This window comes from Schistocerca cancellata, chromosome 9 (genome assembly GCF_023864275.1).
Source record: "Schistocerca cancellata isolate TAMUIC-IGC-003103 chromosome 9, iqSchCanc2.1, whole genome shotgun sequence".
Classification (NCBI taxonomy): domain Eukaryota; kingdom Metazoa; phylum Arthropoda; class Insecta; order Orthoptera; family Acrididae; genus Schistocerca; species Schistocerca cancellata.
In genome coordinates, this window is record NC_064634.1 from 411,924,658 (window position 1) to 411,950,659 (window position 26,002).

Consider the following 26,002-nt stretch of genomic DNA (forward strand, 5'->3'; position numbering starts at 1 on the left):
TTTGAGAAAATACACTCCTGGAAATGGAAAAAAGAACACATTGACACCGGTGTGTCAGACCCACCATACCTGCTCCGGACACTGCGAGAGGGCTGTACAAGCAATGATCACACGCACGGCACAGCGGACACACCAGGAACCGCGGTGTTGGCCGTCGAATGGCGCTAGCTGCGCAGCATTTGTGCACCGCCGCCGTCAGTGTCAGCCAGTTTGCCGTGGCATACGGAGCTCCATCGCAGTCTTTAACACTGGTAGCATGCCGCGACAGCGTGGACGTGAACCGTATGTGCAGTTGACGGACTTAGAGCGAGGGCGTATAGTGGGCATGCGGAGGCCGGGTGGACGTACCGCCAAATTGCTCAACACGTGGGGCGTGAGGTCTCCACAGTACATCGATGTTGTCGCCAGTGGTCGGCGGAAGGTGCACGTGCCCGTCGACCTGGGACCGGATCGCAGCGACGCACGGATGCACGCCAAGACCTTAGGATCCTACGCAGTGCCGTAGGGGACCGCACCGCCACTTCCCAGCAAATTAGGGACACTGTTGCTCCTGGGGTATCGGCGAGGACCATTCGCAACCGTCTCCATGAAGCTGGGCTACGGTCCCGCACACCGTTAGGCCGTCTTCCGCTCACGCCCCAACATCGTGCAGCCCGCCTCCAGTGGTGTCGCGACAGGCGTGAATGGAGGGACGAATGGAGACGTGTCGTCTTCAGCGATGAGAGTCGCTTCTGCCTTGGTGCCAATGATGGTCGTATGCGTGTTTGGCGCCGTGCAGGTGAGCGCCACAATCAGGACTGCATACGACCGAGGCACACAGGGCCAACACCCGGCATCATGGTGTGGGGAGCGATCTCCTACACTGGCCGTACACCACTGGTGATCGTCGAGGGGACACTGAATAGTGCACGGTACATCCAAACCGTCATCGAACCCATCGTTCTACCATTCCTAGACCGGCAAGGGAACTTGCTGTTCCAACAGGACAATGCACGTCCGCATGTACCCCGTGCCACCCAACGTGCTCTAGAAGGTGTAAGTCAACTACCCTGGCCAGCAAGATCTCCGGATCTGTCCCCCATTGAGCATGTTTGGGACTGGATGAAGCGTCGTCTCACGCGGTCTGCACGTCCAGCACGAACCCTGGTCCAACTGAGGCGCCAGGTGGAAATGGCATGGCAAGCCGTTCCACAGGACTACATCCAGCATCTCTACGGTCGTCTCCATGGGAGAATAGCAGCCTGCATTGCTGCGAAACGTGGATATACACTGTACTAGTGCCGACATTGTGCATGCTCTGTTGCCTGTGTCTATGTGCCTGTGGTTCTGTCAGTGTGATCATGTGATGTATCTGACCCCAGGAACGTGTCAATAAAGTTTCCCCTTCCTGGGACAATGAATTCACGATGTTCTTATTTCAATTTCCAGGAGTATATATTGTTAATGATATTTTTCCCTCTTATGTTTATTGTTGTGTTCAATAATCTAATGAAAAAACGCTATTTATCTACTGAACTAACTTAAATGAATTAACTTACAACGACAACCTTGTAATGCACGTCCACTTTAAGAAAACATTAACTACACTCCTGGAAATGGAAAAAAGAACACATTGACACCGGTGTGTCAGACCCACCATACTTGCTCCGGACACTGCGAGAGGGCTGTACAAGCAATGATCACACGCACGGCACAGCGGACACACCAGGAACCGCGGTGTTCTTATTTCTATTTCCAGGAGTGTATTTGCAACATGAATGTGCCTATATCGGTATGAGTCGTAAGATATTTCTTACTCTGGAATTTTAAATGGTATGTGTTTACATGCTGTCATGTTTCATACCCAAGTAGTATGGAAATGTAGCATTTCATGAATAAGACTGTGTACTTAAAAAAAAATTATGTGAGCAGAAATGGCAAGAGACATTATCAAGCGTGCAGTATCTAAATGTTTTCGCCCTTACACTGTAGGATACTGGAAGAGGCTAGCCGACTTTTGATGGAGAGATTTACTTAAGATTTTCTTAATTATTTTAGTTGTGGCTGCTTGAAGCTCTGTCACAGAACAGGTAAGAATGAATCTTTACGCACTCCATTTCACTAATAATATTTTTACATATTACGTGACAGGTTAACAATTGCTCACAATACAGTTAAATCAGTCACCGCTACTTGCAAAATCGACCTCATAATCAAGTTGGCACAGACGTCTCTTGCATTAGACATCAGTCTGAATAATCTGAATTAACGTACGTAATCGTCAATTCATGAGATACAAAAATGACAACACAGTTCACTGTTGGGGTAATTGCATTAATACTGCAGATAAGTGCAAAGCAAATATTACCATCCGCTATGCAAGTGGAATGACAATCACTAAACAGGTTCTGTATGTTGCAGTTAGTTAAATAATAAGCAAGCTGCAGCCCTACTTCCACTGTTGTGAAATATACTGACCATTAATTATTTGACTAAGTAGAGACTACAGTCTGATTCACATACCTGCTATAATTCGGCTAACAGTGACCACTGTTAAGATAAAATAGCGGTAGTTTTGAGTCATGAAACAACAGTGTTTTGGATAGTCTCCGCAAATTCTAGAACCGTCTAACCATATGTGCCGTCTAATTACCACTCGAAAATATTCGTATTGTGGTAGTCTAGAGGCATTGTTCATATCAAAATGTCAGAAGGTAAATTAATAAAACTCAGTGCTGATTGTGAGGCGCTGTATAGAGCCACAGCGCCTATCTTAGCTTGCTGAACCAGTAGTTGTTTCAGATCCTCTCTGTCTCAAACGTATTGCAACTTGAAAAGTTCTTCGAGATAAGCGCTTTTCTCCTTTATTGACAAGGAATCAGTCGGGATTTATTGCCATCATAACGAGTAAATGACGCTTTTGGTTCTTTCGATGTTTACAGATTAAATGACAGAATTGTTGAAGGATGAGTTATCCTAGACATTACTGTCAGCGTTTTGTATTACTTGTTCTGCGTTCTGATAACAACTGTTTCTCCTTTCGTGTTAGCAGAAACTGGAGTACAACGTGCACGGCGCACGTTTTTCAGTGGTTTCACTGTCAACGACTTTCTGAGCCTACTTCTTCAGTCATTGTGTATGGTTTCCTGCACAGTAGCCTTTCTTGAAATGGAACTTTGTCATTTGTACGTTACGAAGTCTCCCTGTGGATGTTCATGTTTTGCAATCAATGCTGTGCTGTTGTCTCTTCATATGTGTGCCTCTATTGAGTACAGGCACCATTGACACAAGAAAAACATTTTCTGAGTCTGTAACTGTAAAAAGGATATGTTGCCTATTCAAAATGTTTGCAATATCACTCTGGAGATACTCTAAACATGCGTATCATGTCTGGTGAATGAGCTTTTCAGTTTTCCGTGTGCTTATGACAGGAAAACAAAACTGGGACAGATATTGATTTATGATATTTAATTTGCAGTCGGTGCATCTGAGTACTTTTAGTAGATATGATCTAGACCCTAAACTAATTACAGAGTTGAGAATAAAACCTCTTGGCATACACTTTCGGTATTCTGGCAATGGCAGCTCTATCTTAAAGATTGCTGTGTTCAGTTTCGAGCTGACTCAAGGAACAGATCGGCTGGGAAACTTATTCTTCTGCTAGTAATGTAACTGAAACTTGGCAAAAACGCACAATATAGGTTAGTTAGGTTTAAGTAGTTCTAAGTTCTAGGGGACTGATGACCTCAGAAGTTAAATCCCATAGTGCTCAGAGCCATGTGAACCATTTTGAACTTTTGTCATGTTTACATATAATTGTTGTAGTAATTCGAACAAGAACTTTATTCAGCACCCATCAGTAATTTGAATAATGCTACTACCATAATGGCACAGTTAAGTGCCTCTAAAACTCATTACGTTGTACAGGTCACTGATATCCTTGGGCTGATTTGACACTGTCCTGTCTACAGTAAATAGCAGTTCAAAGATATGTTGACAACTGTCACTGCCTAGCTGATTGAATCTATTTATATGCAGCAAGTTTAAATATTATTATTGTGTCATTGTATAATAAGTTGCATGATGCACACATGGAATGTCTGGCGTCTCTCTCACTTTATTTGTGCGACCATTAATTTATAAACACATATTTGTAGGCATATAATATTACACGATTGATGTAGTATGTGTTGTAGATTGGTTTCAGAGTAACCATTTGGAAATGGCACATCTGCGAAATCAGGTGATTATGTGAAAATAAATGACTGCGTTCATAATGTAGCCATGGTGGAAGATAAAATCGCTGTTTAATACTGGAAATAGTTTAATGGTTTTTGAAGTATGACCTGATTAGTTACCATTACTGAGAAAATGTTATCATTTAAAGAAATTAATATTTCTCTGGCTCTAATTAAAATTCTAAACATATTTTTATATGCTTAGAAACACTATAGTTATCTATGCTACACTTTATTCTCAGCTTTTTTTTGTATTTGTAGGAAGTAGAGACTTTCAAACTTTTTCTATCGTCACTGAAAGCATATCACTGTTTTGGCTGTCTGCAGACAGTTCTTGACGCACAACTTCAGTGCTTTGGAGCTTCGGTAACAAATACCAACTAATTTAAATCGCGTTATATTCTGTGTACAAGTCAGAGTGTTTTTCTTGAACCCTCATCTCTCCTTACACTGTTGTGGTATGTAACACAGAAGGGAAGAGAATGCGGTGACCTGTTGCCGTGGGGATGTGCTGAAGGACCAGGCGAGGTCTTGTACTGAAGGCACAGAGAAAGATATCTCAAACAAAGAGACCTCCTCCATAGCAATCAACATGGATTCTCGAAACAGCACACATGCAAAACCCAACTGTCTCAGGTAACGTCTTGAAAGCCATGAGTCAAAGCAATCAGGTGTATGCATTATTCATCTCTTTCTGAAAAACATCTAACGCAGTACCACACCAATAGTTATTAGCAAAAGTGCGATCATGTGGAGTATGGAACAAAAGTTGTGACTGGGAGGACGCAGCAGTTTGTCATCGACAGAAGTAGAAGTTACTTGAGATATGTCGCATGGACGTATATTGGGACTCCGCCTGATGGTTCTGTATGTTAGTGACCTTGGCAACACTCCTCTAAAACCATGTCTATCTTTAGTCCGACATTGTGGGGAACCCAAACATTCGAGCAGCACTCAAGTATCGGTCACGCTAGTGCCCTGTAGATGGTCTCCTTAACTGGCGTGTTACACTTTTCAGACCTCTCACAATTAACAATAGTCACCCTTTCTCTTTCCCTGCAAACTGCCTTATCTACTCACTCCACTTCATGTCAACATCTAAGCTGGACAAGATTGGTTCCATGTGCACATCAAAGTGGCGTGTGCATGAGGAACTATGGGATGGGATCTCCAGTTCGATGGCAGATGCGAAGTCAAAGTTGTTTACTCAGTAACATCCTTTATTAGTCGATGCTCCCAGACAAGAGGTCGATGACAGTGACCCAGGAGTCGGTCGTAGGTAGCAAGCAGTGAGCGAAAGCCTAGCCAGACAGAATGCGGCCTATTGGTACGGCTCACGACACAGAGCCGCAACGACCAGGTCGCGTCGTTGAAATGCTCATTATTGTATTGCGCTCGTCTCCTAGACTGCAGCATTGACGCAGCAGCAACCGACCAGCCGCACCGGGCGAGGAGAGTTTCAACGGTGCGGTCTGACTGCCGCGGCTGAGGCCCACAGGCCGTACCGCCAGGCTGCGTTCTGTCTGGCAAAGCCTTAAGACAGCAGGGTTGGCGAACACTGCACCTGGTTGGCTGAAACGTGCGGACGCTCTGCGTTGGCTGGTGCTTCGGGGAATGGCACCCAGTAGATGGCATCGCATCGGCACGTGTACTTTGAAGCCTGACCTAACAGGGCTAGCTGACAGCTCGTAGGCAAGTGGCTTGTCTAGTTGGTGATGTTACTCGATTAAGCTGTGGCAGCTTGGACACACATTCGACCAATGACTGGTGTGGAGACTGTGCCTGTGGAGTGCACATGGCTGATGGAATGCCACTAATGGCTGAGCTGGGAGTATATTGGCTATGCTACATCCAGTCAAAGATCTACGACAGGATCTGTGTTCCCGTCAAACAGTCGTCTGTGGAAATGCTGCTTCGTGCCACAGCATGTAGCAATTACATACACCGTTAATGGTAGAATGCCACATTGCAGAACCAATCACATCCACCAATAACAGTAGAATGCCACATTTCAAAACTAGTCGCATCCCCTTAATAGTAGAGTGCCCCATTGTAGAACCAATCACAGCCACCATTAATGGTAGAATGACATATTGCAGAACACTATGCCATCATTATTGTAGTTTCCAGAATGAAATTTTCACTCTGCAGCGGAGTGTGCGTTGATATGAAAGTTCTCGGCAGATTAAAACTGAGTGCCGGACCGAGACCCGAACTCGGGACCTTTGCCTTTCGCCGGCAAATGCTCTACCTATCTGCGGCATTACGTAGGTGGCTGGCTGGCATACTCCTTGGCTGGTTGCGATGGCCTACCCGAGCATTATGCCGCATAAGTTCTTATAAGTTGTTGAGACAGTGTAGGAGAGAAGACAAACTGACGTACTGAAGATGTGTGCTTGAGACCAGAACGTACGTTGTGTTAAAAAAGCTGAAGAGATATGAAAGGCATTCAATAGTGAACTGGGAATGGGAGATCTTGTAGAAGTGGGGGAGGGGTATAAGAGGAAGAGCTGAAGTGATATGATGGAGAGCTAGCAGTCTGGGAGAGGTCAGGGTGACAAGCTTCATGTACAGTGTTGATGTACTCTGGGGGAGGGCAGGCCAATGATGTGAAAATACTATGTATTTAAGATATAGCATGACAGAAAGCTGGAAAGCTAGAAAAATAAGGATCTGTTGAGCTGCAGAGATGACAGGATGATCAGCTACGGAGGCAACATGCCTACGAGCACCTTGGATTATTTCCTGTTGAATGTACTCTACAGCGATGATAAACTTCAGCAATGAGATCTAGTAGCACTGGAAGCTGCTGTTAAAATTATTCTTTAATATGCAACTGGTTTCATTCAAAGACCAATTTCCCGCCCATTTGGTTCAACAGCAAGGGTTACATATGGATACAATGACGTCAGAAATGGCGCACAGTGTCAAAAAATGGATTTGAAACGGTTTGGGAAGTGAACATGCTAACATTTTTATTTTATTCCTTACACATTTTCTAGTCGACTTTCTGATATTATGTTGTGTCCCTTTTTGACTTCATTGTTTCCCAACATAGCTCTTGCTATAAACTCAAGTCTTTGACGAAAAAATCAAGTATGGGACAGGGGATAGAGAAATGATGTAAGCTTTACGTGCTGCGCTATTTACGATGCCGCATGTAATTGAGCTGCAGAGGATATGCTCATGTGATACAGGTGCTGCAAAGGTTGTCTAGAGACAGGACTTCCTGACAGTCTCCATGCAGCTTGTGGATTAGCTTGGGATGAATGTGGCTACGGTCTGAGATGGCATTGTTATACACTGATCAATGGTAGATGTTTGCTGACTCTCCCCAGGTACTAAGCAGGTGATGTAGGCACAGGACTTTCTCTCAGGCTGCATGTATTGGGTTGATCATAAGGGCGTAATTTGTTGCCAGGCTGCATGTACTGCGCATGCGAGCTATGGAGGGAATGTATCTGTAGGCTAAAATCTTGTTTGGCTGGTGACGAAGCATAAAACTAATCTATGGATAGTATGTGCTGATGGACTTTAGGGGTTAATCTGATGATATAGGGACAGTATTTTCTGTTTGCTTGCATCCGATAGTTGTACTAGGTAGGAAATATGCCAACAGGTTGGCTAGATAAGGTACATGCCACTGATCAGTGGAGGGATGTGCTGATCAACTCTGCACACTGAATTGGTGGCCTAGGGACTGAATTTGGTGTCAGGTTGCATTACTGGTGTTGAGTCGGAGGAGAGGCGCACCAGAAAGCTGGTCCACGTGGCAGTCAATCCATAGCAATTATCTTATATCAGGGACATCACACAAGTCAGTTACAAGACATTACTGAACTCTTCTTGCACCATATTGTGTCACCTGTCCCACACTGTGCACTTTTCACCACAGGCTAGTGCTGTACACCAAGCTGTTTGGGCTGATGGGACTGACGTGGGTGATGGAGATCGTGTCGTGGGCTGTGGGCGGACCTGCCTACTACTGGTACCTGACGGACCTGGTGAACCTCCTGCGGGCTGTCTTCCTCTTCTACCTGTTTTGCTGCAAGCGCAGCGTGCTTCGGCTGCTCAGGTCGCGACTGCCCTCCTGGTGTCCGTGTTCACTGCCGCCGTCAGAGGGTCATGGAGGTTCTGGATCAGGTGCGTACTCTACCATAGTGCCTTGTTTGGCACTCTGTCTGTGCTGCCACAGCACAAATGTCTAGGCTGTCCTTGTGGACCTGCTGTCTTTCTAATATAGTTCCATTTGAAGAACAGTATAACCTGACTAGCACCTAATTTGACCAGTGACTTTTGTCAAGGAATGCCAAGCTGGCTGGTACCATGGCTATTTAAATCACTGGTGTATTGGAGGTACTTGGCACAAATTACAAACTGCCTCTATCATTCCTGAATTCAGTGTTTATGAATGACAGCATTCTAATTGCCCTGTATTATATGATGGATGGAACAGTAGAACAGTTTAAGCACCATCTGGTGTGCACTGCTAATAGATTTATATTGTACAGCTCTTTCCACTTGCAGTGTGGTTTCTGTCTCACAGTTCTCTGATCAGTTATTTTCCTTGAATAAATAGAACGACTGACTTTGGTTGATAGGCGGATGAGCTACAGTATGAGATGTATAATCCACTTTATGCATTACACTTTTATTCTGTCTCTCATCCTATGCTGACAGTAGTTCAACCTCCTTGATAAACATACTATCTCTTACAGATTACACAGAACTCATTGTTAACATGGAAATGAAATATTGATCAAGACTGTTTGCCTGAGGTTGGAAATACTAACTTTAGTATCCGGCAGTGACTCAGGTTCCACACCCAGTGCAAGGATCTCAATGTGAAGGAAAGTCATAGAGCCAGCTGCTACTTTCTCCTGCAGAAGATGCCGCCAGAGCTGGAGGCATGTAACGTGGGCCAGTCCACTGACGTGAGAGTGCCTTTAAATTCCTCGGCCCTGCACTTATCCAGCACTTCTCAGTATTCTCTGAACACCTCCATATGTGTCTTTCATAGTAGAGTGATTAACGTTCTTTGCGCTTAAGTATTCCGTTTCGGTGCCATGAGCCCTCTTCATGTGCTTAAGATGAGTTTCGCAACTTTCTGGACTTGGATTCTGGGTAACAGTTCATTTTGTGAAATCCACCATCATCGGACACAGGAACAATCGGTCTGTGCATCACTGCAAGTGTGGGTGATCATAAACATTGTTAGACCTTTGCGAAGTAGGATATAAAACTAACGTTATATGCCCAGCCATTTAAAGCTGCTCATCTTGATTACTAGGTGCAGCCAACACATAAGTCTGTATTGACAGATAACTGTACTACAACTCCATTTAGTCTGCATCAGAATGAGTCATTACTTGGCTGACACCAACGTCAATACCATTACTGAACCTTTTAATTTATCTTTGGACATCGTCACACTCATTTGTGGATAATTGGGTCGCAGTGTGATCCCTGATTGTTACTGTATATTGTCATCGTGACAGCTTTTTATTGACAGTCAGAGTTAAACTGAGTCTTTTGTGTCCTTCGTAAACTGCTTTCAACATAATTACATCGTTCACTGCGATCAGTCCAGGCACTTTGTGACCCAAGCGACTTCATTACAATACGTAGTCATCCAACCGTTGACATGTAATCCTTTCATACGAAGACCCAGATCAGCTTCTTGTACTACTGCACTCGATACATTACTTTAACTAGGATGGTCAGCTTTGCCGTGACAGGCTACAGAGCCCTGCCCCAACGAATCGAGCTGTGTCCACTTGCGCAAAGAATACTCTTGATCCAACCACCGGACTAGGGGCTACTTTGTGACGGCATTCCTCACTCAATAACTTACTGGCTCCAATAGACATTCTTAGACCTCTACAGAAAAATCTATCACAGTTAAAAGTAAGAGGTTCAAGTCATACACGTGCTGACACTTTTTTCTTGGAAACGAAACCGTTTACTGCCGCTTTAAACCCAGCCAAGTCGAGTCACTAGACCAAAATTCCTTTCCAACTTGCTACACATACCACTGTCATCATCATATCGCTCAAAGGGGGTCAACAGAATAGCGCTCTCGCTCCCTAATCGAAATTCTTGTCTTGCAGTTGCTCCTTCCATATTCACTCTCCCTGAGGGGGACTGTAACAGCCACTTCTCGCTACCTCGTTCCGTTTTGGCAGTAACTCCGTTGGTCCCTTTCGATCAAACTTTCCCGTTTGGAGTAAAAAAATTTGAAATGCTATCACCTTCTCTTCTTGTCCCACAAGACGGCAGACGTAGCTTCTGAAGTCTTAATAATCCTTGGTAACCGCTCAGCATCCATAAATATCCAGCAGCTTTGCAAAATTGTTTCAACATTCATCCATTTGTCAGTCAGCACTGCTGTTGTGTGTTATTCGTTACTGAGACGCACAGCAATCGCTCTGATTGGTGCTGTCCTCTCTCTCGAGCTTAAATTTCGTGTGCATAGTGCTACCCCCTAGCCATCATTACAAATGGAAGCTTTAAAAAGTTTCAATTGATTACATGGATAACATGTAATGTCAACCAAGGGCTTCCACAGGAGTCCTTTTCGTACAGGAACCCTTAGTCAAAACAAACTGCAGGTGGTAGCACTAGGCGTGGAGGGTATATAAAGCGAGTGGGACGACTCTGTAAATCCAGATCTATGCTCTTCCTGTCAACTATGTCCATCTGATTGCCTCCTTCCTCTCCCGCCGCCCATCCTACGTTACCATCCATAATGCCAATTCCCGCACCTTCTACCCCTCTGTGGGTGAGCCCCAGGGCTCTGCTCCAACCCCCCTCCAGTATACCTCCTGCAGTGTGCCGATGACAATGCCTTCCTTGCCCTCGCTCCTACCCTCCAACAGTCCCAACGCGTTCTCCAGAATCACCTTGACCTTTTTGCCACCAGTGGCTCCTGAAAATCCATCCTTCCAAGACCCAGGTGATCATTGTAGGTGTCATACCACTCACTCCGTCCGACTCCTTCATTTCTCCCTTACCATCTGTGTCTGTCCTGTCTGCCTCTCCCACACCCTCACCAACCTTGGCCTCACCATTGACCATCACCTCACCTGGATCCCTCATCTCTGATCTAACCAATCCAAAGCCCAGAACCGCCTTAGACCCCTCAAACTCCTCTCTGGCCAGACACGAGGTTGAACCCCTCTACCATCCTGCATACCTACAAATCCTTAAGCCATCCCATCCTCTGTTATGCCAGTCCCACCTGGATATCCGCCCCCTCCCCCCACCAATTCTATAAGTCCCTCCAGATCCTCGAGCGCCATGCACTCCACCTCGTGGATCCTCTATGACCTGATTCCTTTTCCCCATCTGCTCCTTTTCCTCAAACATATCCGCATCCTCTACATCTCCTGCCGCCTTGATCCCCCTCATCCCCTGGTTGCTCCTCTCCTCTCCCACCCCCGCCCTCTGTCACGCCTTCACCGTTGTGTCCCTGCTACTCTCCACCTCTACACCCTTCATCTCCTTTCCCAAGGTGGCTTCCATCGACTAACCCTCCTGGATGATGCCCTCTCTCCCTCCATTTATCCCTCATATGAACTCTGATCCTCACCTCCCCCTCACTTCCTCTGTCCTTTTCCCCAGCTCCCTCTCCCCCCCTTCCATCCTGTTTTTTCCCCACCTACCCTCTCTCTGCCTCCCTTCTCTCCCATGAGTCCTTTTTGCTCTCCCCTCCACTGCGTTTCCCACTCTCCATGTCCGCCCAGCCCCCCCTTTTTCTATGTCATCCCTTTCTGTCGGCTCCCCCCTTTTTTCCTTTCCTCTCCCCCCTTTTCCCCCTCATTGGTCTGGATCCTCCCCCCCCCCCCCTCCCATCTGCTGCCATGTCGCCTATATAGCTGTATAGTGCTGTTTTAAGTGAGTGTTCAGTGTTGTGCGTCCCTTGTCTGTGTTGCAGCCGCCATACTGTCGCTAGTTGTCTTTTTTTATCTTGTGCTATCAGAAATCAGATTGTCGCCGTGTTTTTTTTAAATTGTGCCTGTCTATTTACTATATGTTTTAATCAGCATCGCCGACCGTTTTGTTTTTATATTTTCTTCGTATCTTTTTCTCCATGTTTCAGTTTTTAACAGACACCGTTTAATCGCCTGCTTTTGTTTGTTTTTCATATCTTCTGGTCCTGTTTTTTAACTTATCTGTAGTTGCAGAGCGGCGTATTGTACTGCTGTCAGTCCCCCCCCCCTCCCCCAATCTGAGGGGAATCGAAATCCAATAAAGAAAAAAGAGAAAAAAAGACGCTATAAACAGTGCAGTTGTTGTCGTAGTGCCGAAACGGGGCGATTTACCTGACGTGCAAAAGGGTTTGGTCATTGGCTTTCAAGCGACGGGTGGAAGCGTTTCCGAAACACCTAATGGTTAAACTATACCATGCATGGCAAAATGGTGCTATCCCAAACCAGCGCAGAGGCAGCTGTGGTGCACCACAGACGTACAATTGATGAGCAACTGGGCGCCTAGATGAGCCAAACGTCAGCGTCTCCTCAGCGATCGATCAACGAACGTTGCTGCGTAATGGGCCTCTGCAGCATGCGCCAGGTTCATACACCCGGGCTGGCTGCTGTTCATTAGCGACGCAGGTTGGTTTTGCATCCCGGTACCGCAATTGTACATCAACTGCGCGGCGACAGATGACCTCTTTAGCGAATCAATTGCTTCCACTGTTGTCCCGAAGCCAATGATCATGCCTTTTTGGACATCAGATAAATCTGCCCCTACCGCCTTATGACAACAGCTGTTTTCCGCATCCCCCCGCTCCCCTCCCTTCCCCGTCCCCGACCCACTTCATATACGCTCCACTGCCAATGGTGCCACTGCTGTCTCTGTGTGGTTATTGCGCGTTGACGTTGAAAATAGGCGGTGGTCATGTATTTCCACCTCGAAAAACACCTCGTCATTCTGAAGGTACCTTGAATGCAAGGGTTTCTTCATCCAAGGAAATACGAAGAGGCCACAGGCACCCACGTGAAAATAACAGAAAGTCGGAGAACAGGAGGAAGAACATGAGCCAATATTTGACAGCCCAAAGAAGCAGCATGTGTGACCGTCCTATGCAGAATGGGCAGCGGCGTTATCTTGGAGCAAAGGCACCCCCTTCGACAGATTCCTGTGACACATCGTCTTGACAACCTCCCGGAACCTTGTCCAGAGATGTCGGTAGCATAATCTTATTAAGATTTGTCCCTTATGAACCTAATCTGTTATGCCACACAACGGCAGTCCCAAAAAATATTCGGTATCACTTTGCTCGATAATGGTTCGGTCTTCACGTTTCTCAACAATGGCGAATACACGTTTTAGTATACTCTTTCGTCCTTCGTCTCATGGTTGCAGTTATGCGCCCTTCACTCGTCCATGGTGATTAGGTCGGTAAAGAATTGTGTTACGTACAAAATGTCGAGAAAAATGTTGAAAATCAAGGCATGACTAATCTTCTATTCTTTCACTATCGCCTCTGTCTGATATGCCGGTCTTCGAACAATAGTCCCTCTTGTAATTCCTGATTATACACTGTAAAGTGGTTTGCAACTTCATTCTTCGTCGCTCATAATTTTTTAGCCACAATGGATGCGTCTGCGGCATCTAAGAGCTGTGTCATATGATGATACACTGTTGGTGCGTGCTTTAACCATCTCAGCACGGAGTGTTGCAGCGTTGTCTCGTCCAAGATGTAGCAACCTACTTACGGCACGATGCTCCACTCCATTAATGTGCTGCGCCATTCTGTCTTGGCTCCTCTTGCGACGCGTTGTAGTGGTGATTTAAATATACCAGCACTGCAGACCTGACCTGCACTTAAAAAAAAATTGCGAAATTTATTCACAATCATGGATCCTGACATTAGCTGCATTATGTATGAAGATGTTACCTGTTGATGACACATGCTAATTTATGCCAAACTGGGACTCGAAGCTGGACTTCCTGTTTGTCACGAGTGGTCGCCATAGCCACTTCAGCTGTCAAAGCACGCTTCCCGTACCGACCTGAACTTCCACATGTCATACTGTCTACAACCCTATCGCTCTCAACTTTATCTCGATTCGCGCCACAGGATTTCAAGGAGACAAACGTATTCACCATTAGTATTACGATAGTCATTTTACCCGCTGAGCCCTTTAATACTTATTTTAAAAAACGTCTGAAGAAACAGACGTTGAAAAAAAGGATGCAGCTGTCCTAAATTTATGATATTCATTCGCAATTGCAGAATATTTCTGACATTAGCTGCATTAGATATAAAGATATTACCTATTGGCGTAAGACTCTCATCAGTAAGTATTACAAGTCCTGACTGTAAAAACTGCGCTCGAAATACTAGTGTTTAAAACCTTTGTCTCACTTAAATCTTATGGCGGGAATTCAATAAAAGTTGCGAGCAGCGATGTCATGTTGCTGTTGTTGTGGTCTTCAGTCCTGAGACTGGTTTGATGCAGCTCTCCATGCTACTCTATCCTGTGCAAGCTGCTTCATCTCCTAGTACCTACTGCAACCTACCTCCTTCTGAATCTGCTTACTGTATTCATCTCTTGGTCTCCCTCTACGATTTTTACCCTCCACGCTGCCCTCCAATACTAAATTGGTGATCCCTCGATGCCTCAGAACGTGTCCTACCAACCGATCCCTTCTTCTAGTCAAATTGTGCCACAAACTTCTTTTCTCCCCAATCCTTTAACACCTCCTCATTAGTTATGTGATCTACCCATCTAATCTTCAGCATTCTTCTGTAGCACCACATTTCGAAAGCTTCTATTCTCTTCTTGTCCAAACTATTTATCGTCCATGTTTCACTTCCATACATGGCTACACTCCATACAAATACTTTCAGAAACGACTTCCTGACACTTAAATCTATACTCGATGTTAACAAATTTCTCTTCTTCAGAAACGCTTTCCTTACCATTGCCAGTCTACATTTTATATCCTCTCTACTTCGACCATCATCAGTTATTTTGCTCCCCAAATAGCAAAACTCCTTTACTACTTAAGTGTCTCATTTCCTAATCTAATACCCTCAACATCACCCGACTTAATTCGACTATATTCCATTATCCTTGTTTTGCTTTTGTTGATGTTCATCTTATATCCTCCTTTCAAGACACTATCCATTCCGTTCAACTGCTCTTCCAAGTCCTTTGCTGTCTCTGACAGAATTACAATGTCATCGGCAAACCTCAAAGTTTTTTTTTTCTAATAATTTCCGGGTATGCAGCCGGATCCCGTCGACATTTTCACTGAAGAAAAATAAAATCAAGGTTATCTTTCGTCCACCAGCAAAGAACCGGGCCCTGGTTGGATCCGTTAAAGACGATTTACAACTGAAGAAGGCAGGCGTCTACAAAATTCCCTGTGAATGTGGCGCTGCATATATTGGCCAGACGACAAGAACTGTCCATGAACGATGTATAGAACATGAAAGATACACCCGTCTGCGGCAACCGTCAAAATCGGCAGTAGCAGAGCACTGTATTTCTTTGGGACATTCAATGGAATACAATGTAACAAAAATTTTATCCCCGGTTTCCGGTTTTTGGGATTCCGTAATCAAGGAATCAGTGGAAATACGTCTTGCCAATAATCTTATAAATCGTGACAACGGCTTTCAGCTGGATAAAAATTGGAATGCTGTTATTAAAATTATACAATCACAGCGGAATCGACAGTGTCATTCGATACTCAATGACTGGATGAACCTTTATTTCCACCACCGAGGGCAGCACGTACAACTCGGCTATGCTGCGCATGTCAACACCTGACGCATGCGCTGTAGGATGCCAGTACATTTCACATGCGCGAGATTCGGCATAAATACCGCGACTGCACCTGGGTTCTTCAGTAGTTGTGTACTCACCTGATGATGGCCGGACGTCTCTGGGCCGAAATATCGTGGCAGAATGTCGACGGGATCCGGCTGCATACCCGGAAATTATTAGAAGAAGAAATACGCCGGGAAAATTTCAGAAGTCACCTCAAAGTTTTTATTTCTTCTCGGTGGACTTTAATACCTACTCCGAATTTTTCTTTTGTTTCCTTCACTGCTTGCTCAATATACAGATTGAATAACATCGGGGAGAGGCTACAACCCTGTGTCACTCCCTTCCCAACCACTGCTTTCCTTTCATGTCCCTCTAACTGCCATCTGGTTTCTGTACAAATTGTAAATAGCCTTTTGCTCCCTGTATTTTACCCCTGCCACCTTCAGAATTTGAAAGAGAGTATTCCAGTCAACATTGTCAAAAGCTTTCTCTAAGTCTACAAATGCTAGAAACGTAGGTTTGCCTTTCCTTAATCTAGCTTCTAAGATAAGCCGTAGGGTCAGTATTGCCCCACGTGTTGCAATATTTTTACGGAATCCAAACTGATCTTCCCTAAGGTCGGCTTCTACTAGTTTTTCCATTCGTCTGTAAAGAATTCGTGTTAGTATTTTGCAGCCGTGACTTATTAAACTGATAGTTCGGTAATTTTCACATCTGTCAATACCTGCTTTCTTTGGGATTGGAATTATTATATTCTTCTTGAAGTCTGAGGGAATTTCGCCTGTCTCATACATCTTGCTCACCAGATGGTAGAGTTTTGTCAGGACTGGCTCTCCCAAGGCCGTCAGTAGTTCTAATGGAATGTTGTCTACTCCCGGGACCTTGTTTCGACTTAGTATCGTATCTCCCATTTCATCTTCATCTACATCCTCTTACATTTCCATAATATTGTCTGCCAGTATCTCCAGGCTTCTTCCATGTATACAACCTTCTTTTATGATTCTTGAACCAAGTGTTAGCAATGATTAAGTTGTGTTGTGTTCAAAATGCTACCAGGCGGCTTTCTCTTTCATTTCTTACCCCCAATCCATATTCACCTACTACGTTTCCTTCTCTCCCTTTTCCTACTACCGAATTCCAGTCACCCATGACTATTAAATTTTCGTCTCCCTTCACTATCTGAATAATTTCTTTTATTTCATCATACATTTCTTCAATTTCTTCGTCATCTGCAGAGCTAGTTGGCATATAAACTTGTACTACTGTAGTAGGCGTGGGCTTCGTGTCTATCTTGGCCTCCCCACCAACGCAAGGTCCATGGTCCATGGAGGGGGGGGGGGGTGGAGGGGGGAGCGATGTCATAGACTGTACTGTATGAAATAGGGTTGTTTGGGTCAGTATTGGGAGCGTGTTCAGATAGCTGAAGTGGTCAAGGCGACCTTTCGCGACAAATGGGAAATCTGGATTCGAGTCTTGGTCCTGTACAAATTTTCTTGTGTCACTAATATGGAATACCTTCATACGTAATGCAGCTACTGTCAGAACATCAGTTTAGTGCTGCTGCAAGACTATCATCAATGACTGTTGCTTCATGCATTGTTAAAAAAATAATTATTGCAAGACTATCATCAATGACTGTTTCTTCAGACATTCTTAAAAAAATAATTATGTAACTTTAATTTTTTTATTTGATAATTAAAAGAAATGTATGACTGTGCTCTTATACAGGTTTTGCAGCCACATAGTTGTTGCAGTTTCACTAATTCGGCGTCTGTTGTACTGTGGACTGTGTTTTACATGCTACTGCATACTGTACCAGTGCGAAAAGAACAAAAAAAAAAACGTCGTCTGGAGGTGAGGATGTTATTCTGACAGTAACGGCTAAATCTGCCTAATATGATTGCCTATCTAATGATGTTATTTCTGAACGTCACCCTAATTTGTGTTTGTCATTTGTTTACTTATCATAAATTTTGTGTGCATCTAGCATGAAATGTGGCTATTAGGATTGCTCTACATGTATAACTTCGGAACTGTGCTAACTGTTTCAGTATATCGTCCAGGGTTGTGCTCTGGCTAAGATGCTGGACTTACATTTTGGAGAAGGGGCACTAATGCCCTCTTCTCGTCATGATTTAGATTTACAGAGGCTTCCTTAACACATTTAATGCTTCATTTCAGGCTTCTTTTTAGAACACTAATAATTTTGGTATTGAAATCGTTCAAGGATGTCAGCAAAAACGTTCGAAAAATAATACATTCTTAACTTTGAAAGAAATATATATATTTTTTTACATTTTGCATTTATGCAAACCTCTGTGAAACATGTCATATTCACTCATGTAAGGAACTTCGCACTTATGCGAAACTGCGTGAAATTTGCAGCATTAATAAACATATGTTAGATATAAAAACATAGTTTTCAACACTAAATGAACAACAGCTATGATAGAATGAATGACTTAATCGAAAATGGGTGAATGGCATCTGTTTGTAGATGCTATGCAATCCTAGAAAGAAACTTAGTTTACTTTGCACTTCGCACATATGAGAAAGGCCCAGTAACATCATTCCAGAGACGACGAGCAGCGGTAGGAGGATAGAAAGAGCTAATAACGCATATGCCTATAAATTTGTGAATGTCATGAACATGCACTGAAGATCCAAAGAACTGGTACACCTGTCTAATATCGCGTAGGCTCTCCACGAGCAGGCAGAAGTGCCGCAACACTACGTGGCGTTGCTCGATTAAATGCTCAAGTAGTGCTGGAGGGAACTGACGCCATGAATCCTGCAGATCTGTCCACAAATCCGTAAGAGTACGAGGGGGATGGAGATCTCTTCTGAACAGCACGTTGCAAGGCATACCAATCTGCTCAATAATGTTCATGTCTGGGGAGTTTGGGGGCCAGCGGAGGCGTTTAAACTCAGAAGAGTGTTTCTTGAGCCACTCTGTAGCAATTCTGGACTTGCGGGGTGCCGCATTGTCCTTCTGGAATTGTCCAAGTTCTTTGGAATGGATAATGGACACGAAAGGATGGATGCTTACGTACATGTCACCTGTCAGAGGCGAATCTAGAAATATAAAGGGGTCCCATATTACTGCACACGCCCCACACCATTTCAGGCCCTCCACCAGCATGAACAGTCCCCTGCTGCCATGCAGGGACCATGGATTCATGAGGTAGTCTCCACACACGTACAGATCCATCCGCTCAATACAATTTGAAACGGGACTCGTCCGACCCGACAATATGTTTGCAATCATCAACAGTCCAATGTCAGTGTTGACAGACCCAGGCGAGGCGTAAGGCTTTGTGCCGCGCAGTCATCAAGGGTACACAAGCGGGCCTTCGGCTCCTAAGGCCCATATCGATGATGTTTCGTTGAATGGTTCGCACGCTGACACTTACTGGTGGCGCAGAATTGAAATCTTGCAGCAATTTGAGGAAGGGTTTCACTTCTGTCACGTTGAACGATTCTCTTCAGTCGTCGTTGGTCCCGTTGCTGCAGGATCTTTTTACGGCCGCAGCGATGTCGGAGATTTCATGTTTTACCGGGTTCCTGACATTCACGGTACACTTGTGAAATAGTCGTACAGGAAAATCTGCACTTCATCGCTACCTCGGAGATGATGTATCCCGTCACTCTTGCCGGCCGCTGGTGGCCGAGCGTTTCTAGGCGCTACAGTCTGGAACCGCGCGACCGCTACGGTCGCAGGTTCGAATCCTGCCTCGGGCATGGATGTGTGTGATGTTCTTAGGTTATTTAGGTTTAAGTAGTTCTAAGTTCTAGGGGACTTATGACCTCAGCAGTTGAGTCCCATAGTGCTCAGAGCCATTTTGAACCCGTCACTCTTACTCCGACCTTAGCACCATGTTCAAATTCAATTAACTCTTAATAACTGCCATTGTAGCAGCAGTAGGCGATCTAACAACTGCGCCAGACGCTTGTTGTCTTATATAGACGTCGCCGACCGCAGCGCCGCATTCTGCCTGTTTACTTATCTTTCTATTTGAATACACATGCCTGTACCAGTTTCTTTGGCGCGTCAATGTAGCAAGTAAATGTTTTGTTTGTATTTTTTTGTGTCTTGTAAGGATAAGTTTCATGTACAATTTTTTCCATCAATTCGTCAGTGAAAAAATATTTAAAACAGTGGTACGATATAGACAACTCTAACATTGACTGGGACAGCGCGATATTTCCTTTGAAACTAAAAAGATCATTTACAAATGAAGCACTTTGTTTTTCTCCAAATGGTTCGGTTTTCAGCATCTTAGGGTTTTTCTCGGAGGCTTGTATTTGCGGTACATCAGCAACAACTTGATTATTATCACCCTCCAAAAAATTATTTCAACTCTTGAGAGTACTCCCTCTAGTAGTCTTAGGCTCGCTATCACTATCTGCAGATTCCAGATCATTTACAGTTACAGTAAGATCTTCATCCGATTCGTCAAAATCTAAGCTATCTTCACTGTCAGACGGACATCCTAGGGCCATGTATTGTTGATAAGTTATCACTTTACGCCGTTCATTTTTAAAATACCACAATGACTCCATTATAATACTCAAACTAGCACTGGAAACTAGAAGAATAAAGTAACCACTAATTTGTTATCGTTCGAGTGTACTGTACATACGCAAACAGTATTGAAACTTGTAGTAGTCACATACTTATGAGCGGAATTAGAAGATGAACTGAACAGTATACACTCCAAAGGTTAAAGAAGCACTATACATTTTTTTTAATTCACATGTTCTTGTGTGCAACTACTAACAATCACCGTAAGAGAGCAATATGTGCCACGCTGACAATACTGTACAGACCAACACGCCGGCCGCTGTGGCCGAGCGGTTCTAGGTGCTTCAGTCCGGAACCGCGCAGCTGCTACGGTCGCAGGTTAGAATCCTGCCTCGGGCATGGATGTGTGTGATGTCCTTAGGTTTAAGTAGTTCAAAGTCTAGGGGACTGATGACCTCAGATGTTAAGTCCCATAGTGCTTAGAGCCATAGACCCACAAACACACTGTCGCGTCATGAGTTCACTCTCAATAACGCATTCTGGTGGTAGATTCTTTTCTGTTACCTCCAAAAAGCAACATTGCCCGTTAGCAAGGCAGTGTGCAGTGTTAAATTTCAAGGACATCGATGAAAAGAGTTGAAACTTGGCTTTGCACATCTGCAAAGCAGCGCAGTGAAACGTTGAAAAGAACTTCGGTGCGGTCCGCCAGAAAAAGAGGCTACAAAGCCAAGATCGAATCCCTTATCTCTGCCTTAGGCCAGACCTACATTCGAAACTAGAAACTGATTGAGATGGACTTACGTTCACTTACGTAAGGAATGCCTGATGGACTTGAATTTGAGTATCAGTATCGAAACGTGAGAGTCGTCTCTTATCCCTGTCGGTTGGATTCTTTTTATCACCACTGTTCAAAGGCTACGGTCAAATGAGGCCTTTTCTTGCAACCCATACTTTTGACTGGTGTATATCCCGTTGTCAAAAGCGTCTTTTTTGTTGCATTTGCTGATTTGTACGCTTTTGTGAGCTGATGCAACATTCTAGAAACTTCACTGTAACGCAGACACACGAAAATCTGTCTTTCCTATCATTTCTGATCCTATACTGTGAGATATTTTTCTTAGCTGCTCGTGAGTCTTCCAAGTGGTATGGTATGGTCCTCGTCCACGAAACTTTTCTTCCAGAATTGGATAAACGTTAGAAACGTACAGGTTTCATGATTTACTACTATACAGCGCGAACGCGCTGTGTTGCATTCGTTCTGCAGGCCTTTTTTTTTTTTTTTTTTTTTTCTTTCCTACGATGCAGTCCAGTTGGCACTGGCCACTTGCGGGAAACGCGCTGCGTTTTTAGGATCTCTCTGTAAACTGAGGAGCGAGCAGCTTTGCAGTAGGCGGTCTTCCTGGAAGAACACCACTGCAGGCTGATTAAGAATCTGTTGCGTGTCTAGCACCGCAGTGCAGCAACCTAAGATTTAACTAAATTGTGCTCATGTCTCACCACCGTTTAAAACTATCGACAAAACATATATCACAAGAAGACCGGTGACAAAAGAGTACCCTGTGCTGTGATACCATGTGAATGGCTTTGTAGATTTTATTCACAGTACAAAGGCATGGAATGGATTTGTTGAAGAACACGAAATACACTGACATTAAGAAAGAGATGAAGACAACGTACTAGATGGAAAACTTAGCGACTTAGTGAAGGTCTCGAACTGTTTAAGTAAAGCAAAAGTTTTATAATAGTTTCTTTAAATAAATTATCATATAATTATACTGGAAAGCCAAAGCAACTGGTACACCTGCCTTATATCGTTTAGCCGCGCGGGTTAGCCGTGCGGTCTGGGCGTCTCGTCATGGTTCGCGCGGCACCCCCCGTCGGAGGTTCGAGTCCTCCCTCGGGGATGAGTGTGTGTGTTTTCCTTAGCGAAAGTTAGTTTAAGTTAGGTTAAGTACTGCGTAAGCCTAGGGACCGACGACCTCAGCACTTTGGTCCCATAGGCCTTACCAAAAATTTCCAATTTAATATCGTGTAGGACACCCGCGAGCACGCTGAAGGGCCGCAGCGCGACTTGGTATCGACACGACTAATGTCTGAAGTCGTTTTGGAGGGAATTGACACCATGAATCCAGCAGGGCTGTCCATAAATCCGTAGGAGTACGAGGGGATGGATATCTCTTCTCAACAGCAGTTGCAAGGCATCCCAGATACGCTCAATAATTTTCATATCTGTGGAGTTTGGTGGCCAGCGGAATTGTTTCAACCCATAAAAGTGTTCCTGTAGCAATTCTGGACGTGTTGGGCGTCGTGTTGTACTGATGGAATTGCCCGAGTCCGTCCCCGAGTCCGTCGGAATAGACAATGGTCAAGAATGGATGCAGGTGATCAGACAGGAATCTTACGTACGTGTCACCTGTCAGGGTTCCCATATCACCCCAATTGCACACGCCCCACGCCATTACAGAGCCTCCACCAGCTTGAACAGTACCCTGTTGAAATGCCGGGTCCATGGATTTACGAGGTTGTCTCCATACCCGTATACGTCCTTCCGTTCGATACGATTTGAAACAAGACTCGTCCGACCAAGCAACATGTTTCCAATCACCAACAATCCAACATCGGTGCTGACGGGCCCAGGTGAAGCGTAAAGCTTCGTGTCGTTCAGTCATCAAGGGTACACAAGTGTGCCTTCGGCTCCGAAAGTCCATATCGATGATGTTTCGTTAAATGGTTCGCACGCTGACATTTGTTGATGGCCCAGCATTGAAATCTGCAGCAATTTGCGGAAGGGTTGCACTTCTGTTACGTTGAACGACTCTTCAGTCTTCGTTGGTCCCGTTCTTGCAGGATCTTCTTCCGGCCACAGCGATGTCGGAGATTTGATGTTTTACCAGATTCGCGATAGTCACGTTACACTCGTCAAATGGTCGTACGGCAAAAAACCCACTTCATCGCTACCTCGGGGATGATGTGTCCCATGACTCGTGCGCCGGCTATAATACTACGTTCAAACTCACTTAAATCTTGATGACCTGTCATTGTAGCAACAGTAACCGATATAAGAACTGCGCCATACACTTGTGGTCTTGTATAGGCGTTGCCGACCGCAGCGCCGTATTGTGCCTATTTACATATCTCTGTATTTGAATAGCCGGCCGGAGTGGCCGAACGGTTCTAGGCGCTACAGTCTGGAACCGCGCGACCACTGCGGTGTGTGATGTCCTTAGGGTTGTTAGGTCTAAGTAGTTTTAAGTTCTAGCGGACTGATGAACTCAGGAGCTAAGCCCCATAGTGCTCAGAGCCATTTGAACCATTTTTTGTATTTGAATACGCATTTCTATACCAGTTTCTTTGGCGCTTCAGTGTATTACACGAGCCATTAATCTCAATTTATACTGTTAAATTTTCTCTCTTCTAATAGAGTAATATCTTAGCCCTGTTGACAGTCTATGTGTGTGGAACATTAATGTTTTCGATGGGTGGTGGTGGTGGTTAGTGTTTAACGTCCCGTCGACAACGAGGTCATTAGAGACGGAGCGCAAGCTCGGGTTAGGGAAGGATTGGGAAGGAAATCGGCCGTGCCCTTTCAAAGGAACCATCCCGGCATTTGCCTGAAACGATTTAGGGAAATCACGGAAAACCTAAATCAGGATGGCCGGAGACGGGATTGAACCGTCGTCCTCCCGAATGCGAGTCCAGTGTGCTAACCACTGCGCCACCTCGCTCGGTTCTCCGATGGGTTTAATACGTATCCGTGTCTAGTTTAAGTATGTTTCTCTTTCTGATGTATTCAAGTGTTTATGTTTCTGCTTATGACGGGCACAAGGGAACAAAATAAGTGATGATTAGCATGGGCGACCTAGCACACAACAGCACAAAAATTTCCAGAAGAAAAATGTATTTCAATGGAAATGCCGTGTGGCTAGTGTCGGGTAGACCGTTCGCCCGGTGCAAGTCTTTCGATTTGACGCCACGTCGGCGACTTGCGTGTCGAAGGGGATGGTTCAAATGGCTCTGAGCACTATGGGACTTAACATCTGAGGTCATCAGTCCCCTAGAACTTAGAACTACTTAAACTTAACTAGTCTGAGGATATCATACACATCCAACTTGCGACCGTAGCCATCGCGCGGTTCCAGACTGAAGCGTCTAGCACCGCTCAGCCACTGCGGCCGGCCGATGGGGATGAAATGATGATGATAAGGACAACACAACACCCAGTCTCTGAGCGGAGAAAATCTCCGGCCCAGCCGGGAATCGAACCCGGGCCGTTAGATATGACACTCCGTCGCGCTGACCACTCAGCTACCAGGGGCGGACATGTGTTTCAATGAAGGCTTTCATGAGCTGGTGAGTCTTCCGGTTCATATATTTCGTGATTCTAACGTTTTGCCCAATTCTGGAACGGAAAAGTTTCATGGACGAGGACCGTACCACCTGGAAGACCCACGAGCATCTAAGAAAAATATCTTACAGAATCTAAAGGATCAGAAATGATAGTGAAGAGAAATTTTCGCGTGAAGTTTCTAGAATGTTGCATCAGCTCACAGAGACGTACAAATCACCAAATGCAGTAAAATAGTCGCTTTTGACAATGGAAAATACACTGTCCAGTCACAGTCAAAAGCCAAAGTAGTCACCTTTTCCAGCACAGACTGCTGCCAGATGTATACTGCTGCCACCTATCGGAACTTCATGAAACTACAGGTGGTGATATGGAGCCCTGCCGACTCCAGTGCCATGGTCAGCCAAGCCAGATTTTTCGCTTGAGGATCGATGGCACAAGCATCCAATCGAGGTGTTCCCCCAGATTTTCGACTGTGTTTAAATCCAGGGAGTGCGTTGGTTCTCTTCAAAACATAATACTGCGAGCTACATGAGACATTGCACTGTCCTGCTTGTATAAGCCATCGTGCCAAGCAAAAACAAACTGCATGTAGGGATGGACACGAACACCAAGGATAAATGCATACTGCGCCTTCCACAATTAAGAGGTCACTCAGAGAATGCCACTAAAACATTCCCCAGACCATAACGCTTCCTCCTCTGGCCTGGACATTTCACGACACACACGCCAACGGCCAACTGTCCAATGGAGCATGAAACGTGAGACATCTGAAACTGCCACCTGGCGAGACCCAGTGGACGTCCAGTTGCGGTATTGGCGTCGAAATTCCAGCCTTCGTAATGTGTGAACAGCAGTCACCATTGGTGCGTGATTTAGGCTCCTACCGTGGAGGCCCATACGCAGCAAAGTTTCTGAACGATCGTTGAGGAGACACTGTTGGTAGCCTTCTGGGTCATTGGGGCGGTCAACTGCTCAACTGTTGCATGTCTATTCACCTGTGCACGTCTTTATGATGTTGTCCAACCCGCCATCTATGGATCATGGATACCACAGTTGACATGCCACCGGTTTTCGATACCACCATTTTGCCATGCACGGAATTCTTTAAACATGGCGGCAAACT

At 45.0% G+C, this 26,002-nt stretch overlaps 1 protein-coding gene across 2 annotated transcripts in view; it reads left to right on the forward strand.

The window, feature by feature from the left end:
• LOC126100632 (probable G-protein coupled receptor Mth-like 1) overlaps positions 1 to 26,002 on the forward strand; it is a 406,527-nt gene that overhangs the window by 369,705 nt on the left and 10,820 nt on the right. For both annotated transcript variants that reach the window (XM_049911258.1, XM_049911259.1), the window contains exon 9: positions 8,113 to 8,360. In XM_049911258.1, the coding sequence (XP_049767215.1) occupies positions 8,113 to 8,360 (248 nt within the window). The remainder of the gene's footprint in view (positions 1 to 8,112; positions 8,361 to 26,002) is intronic.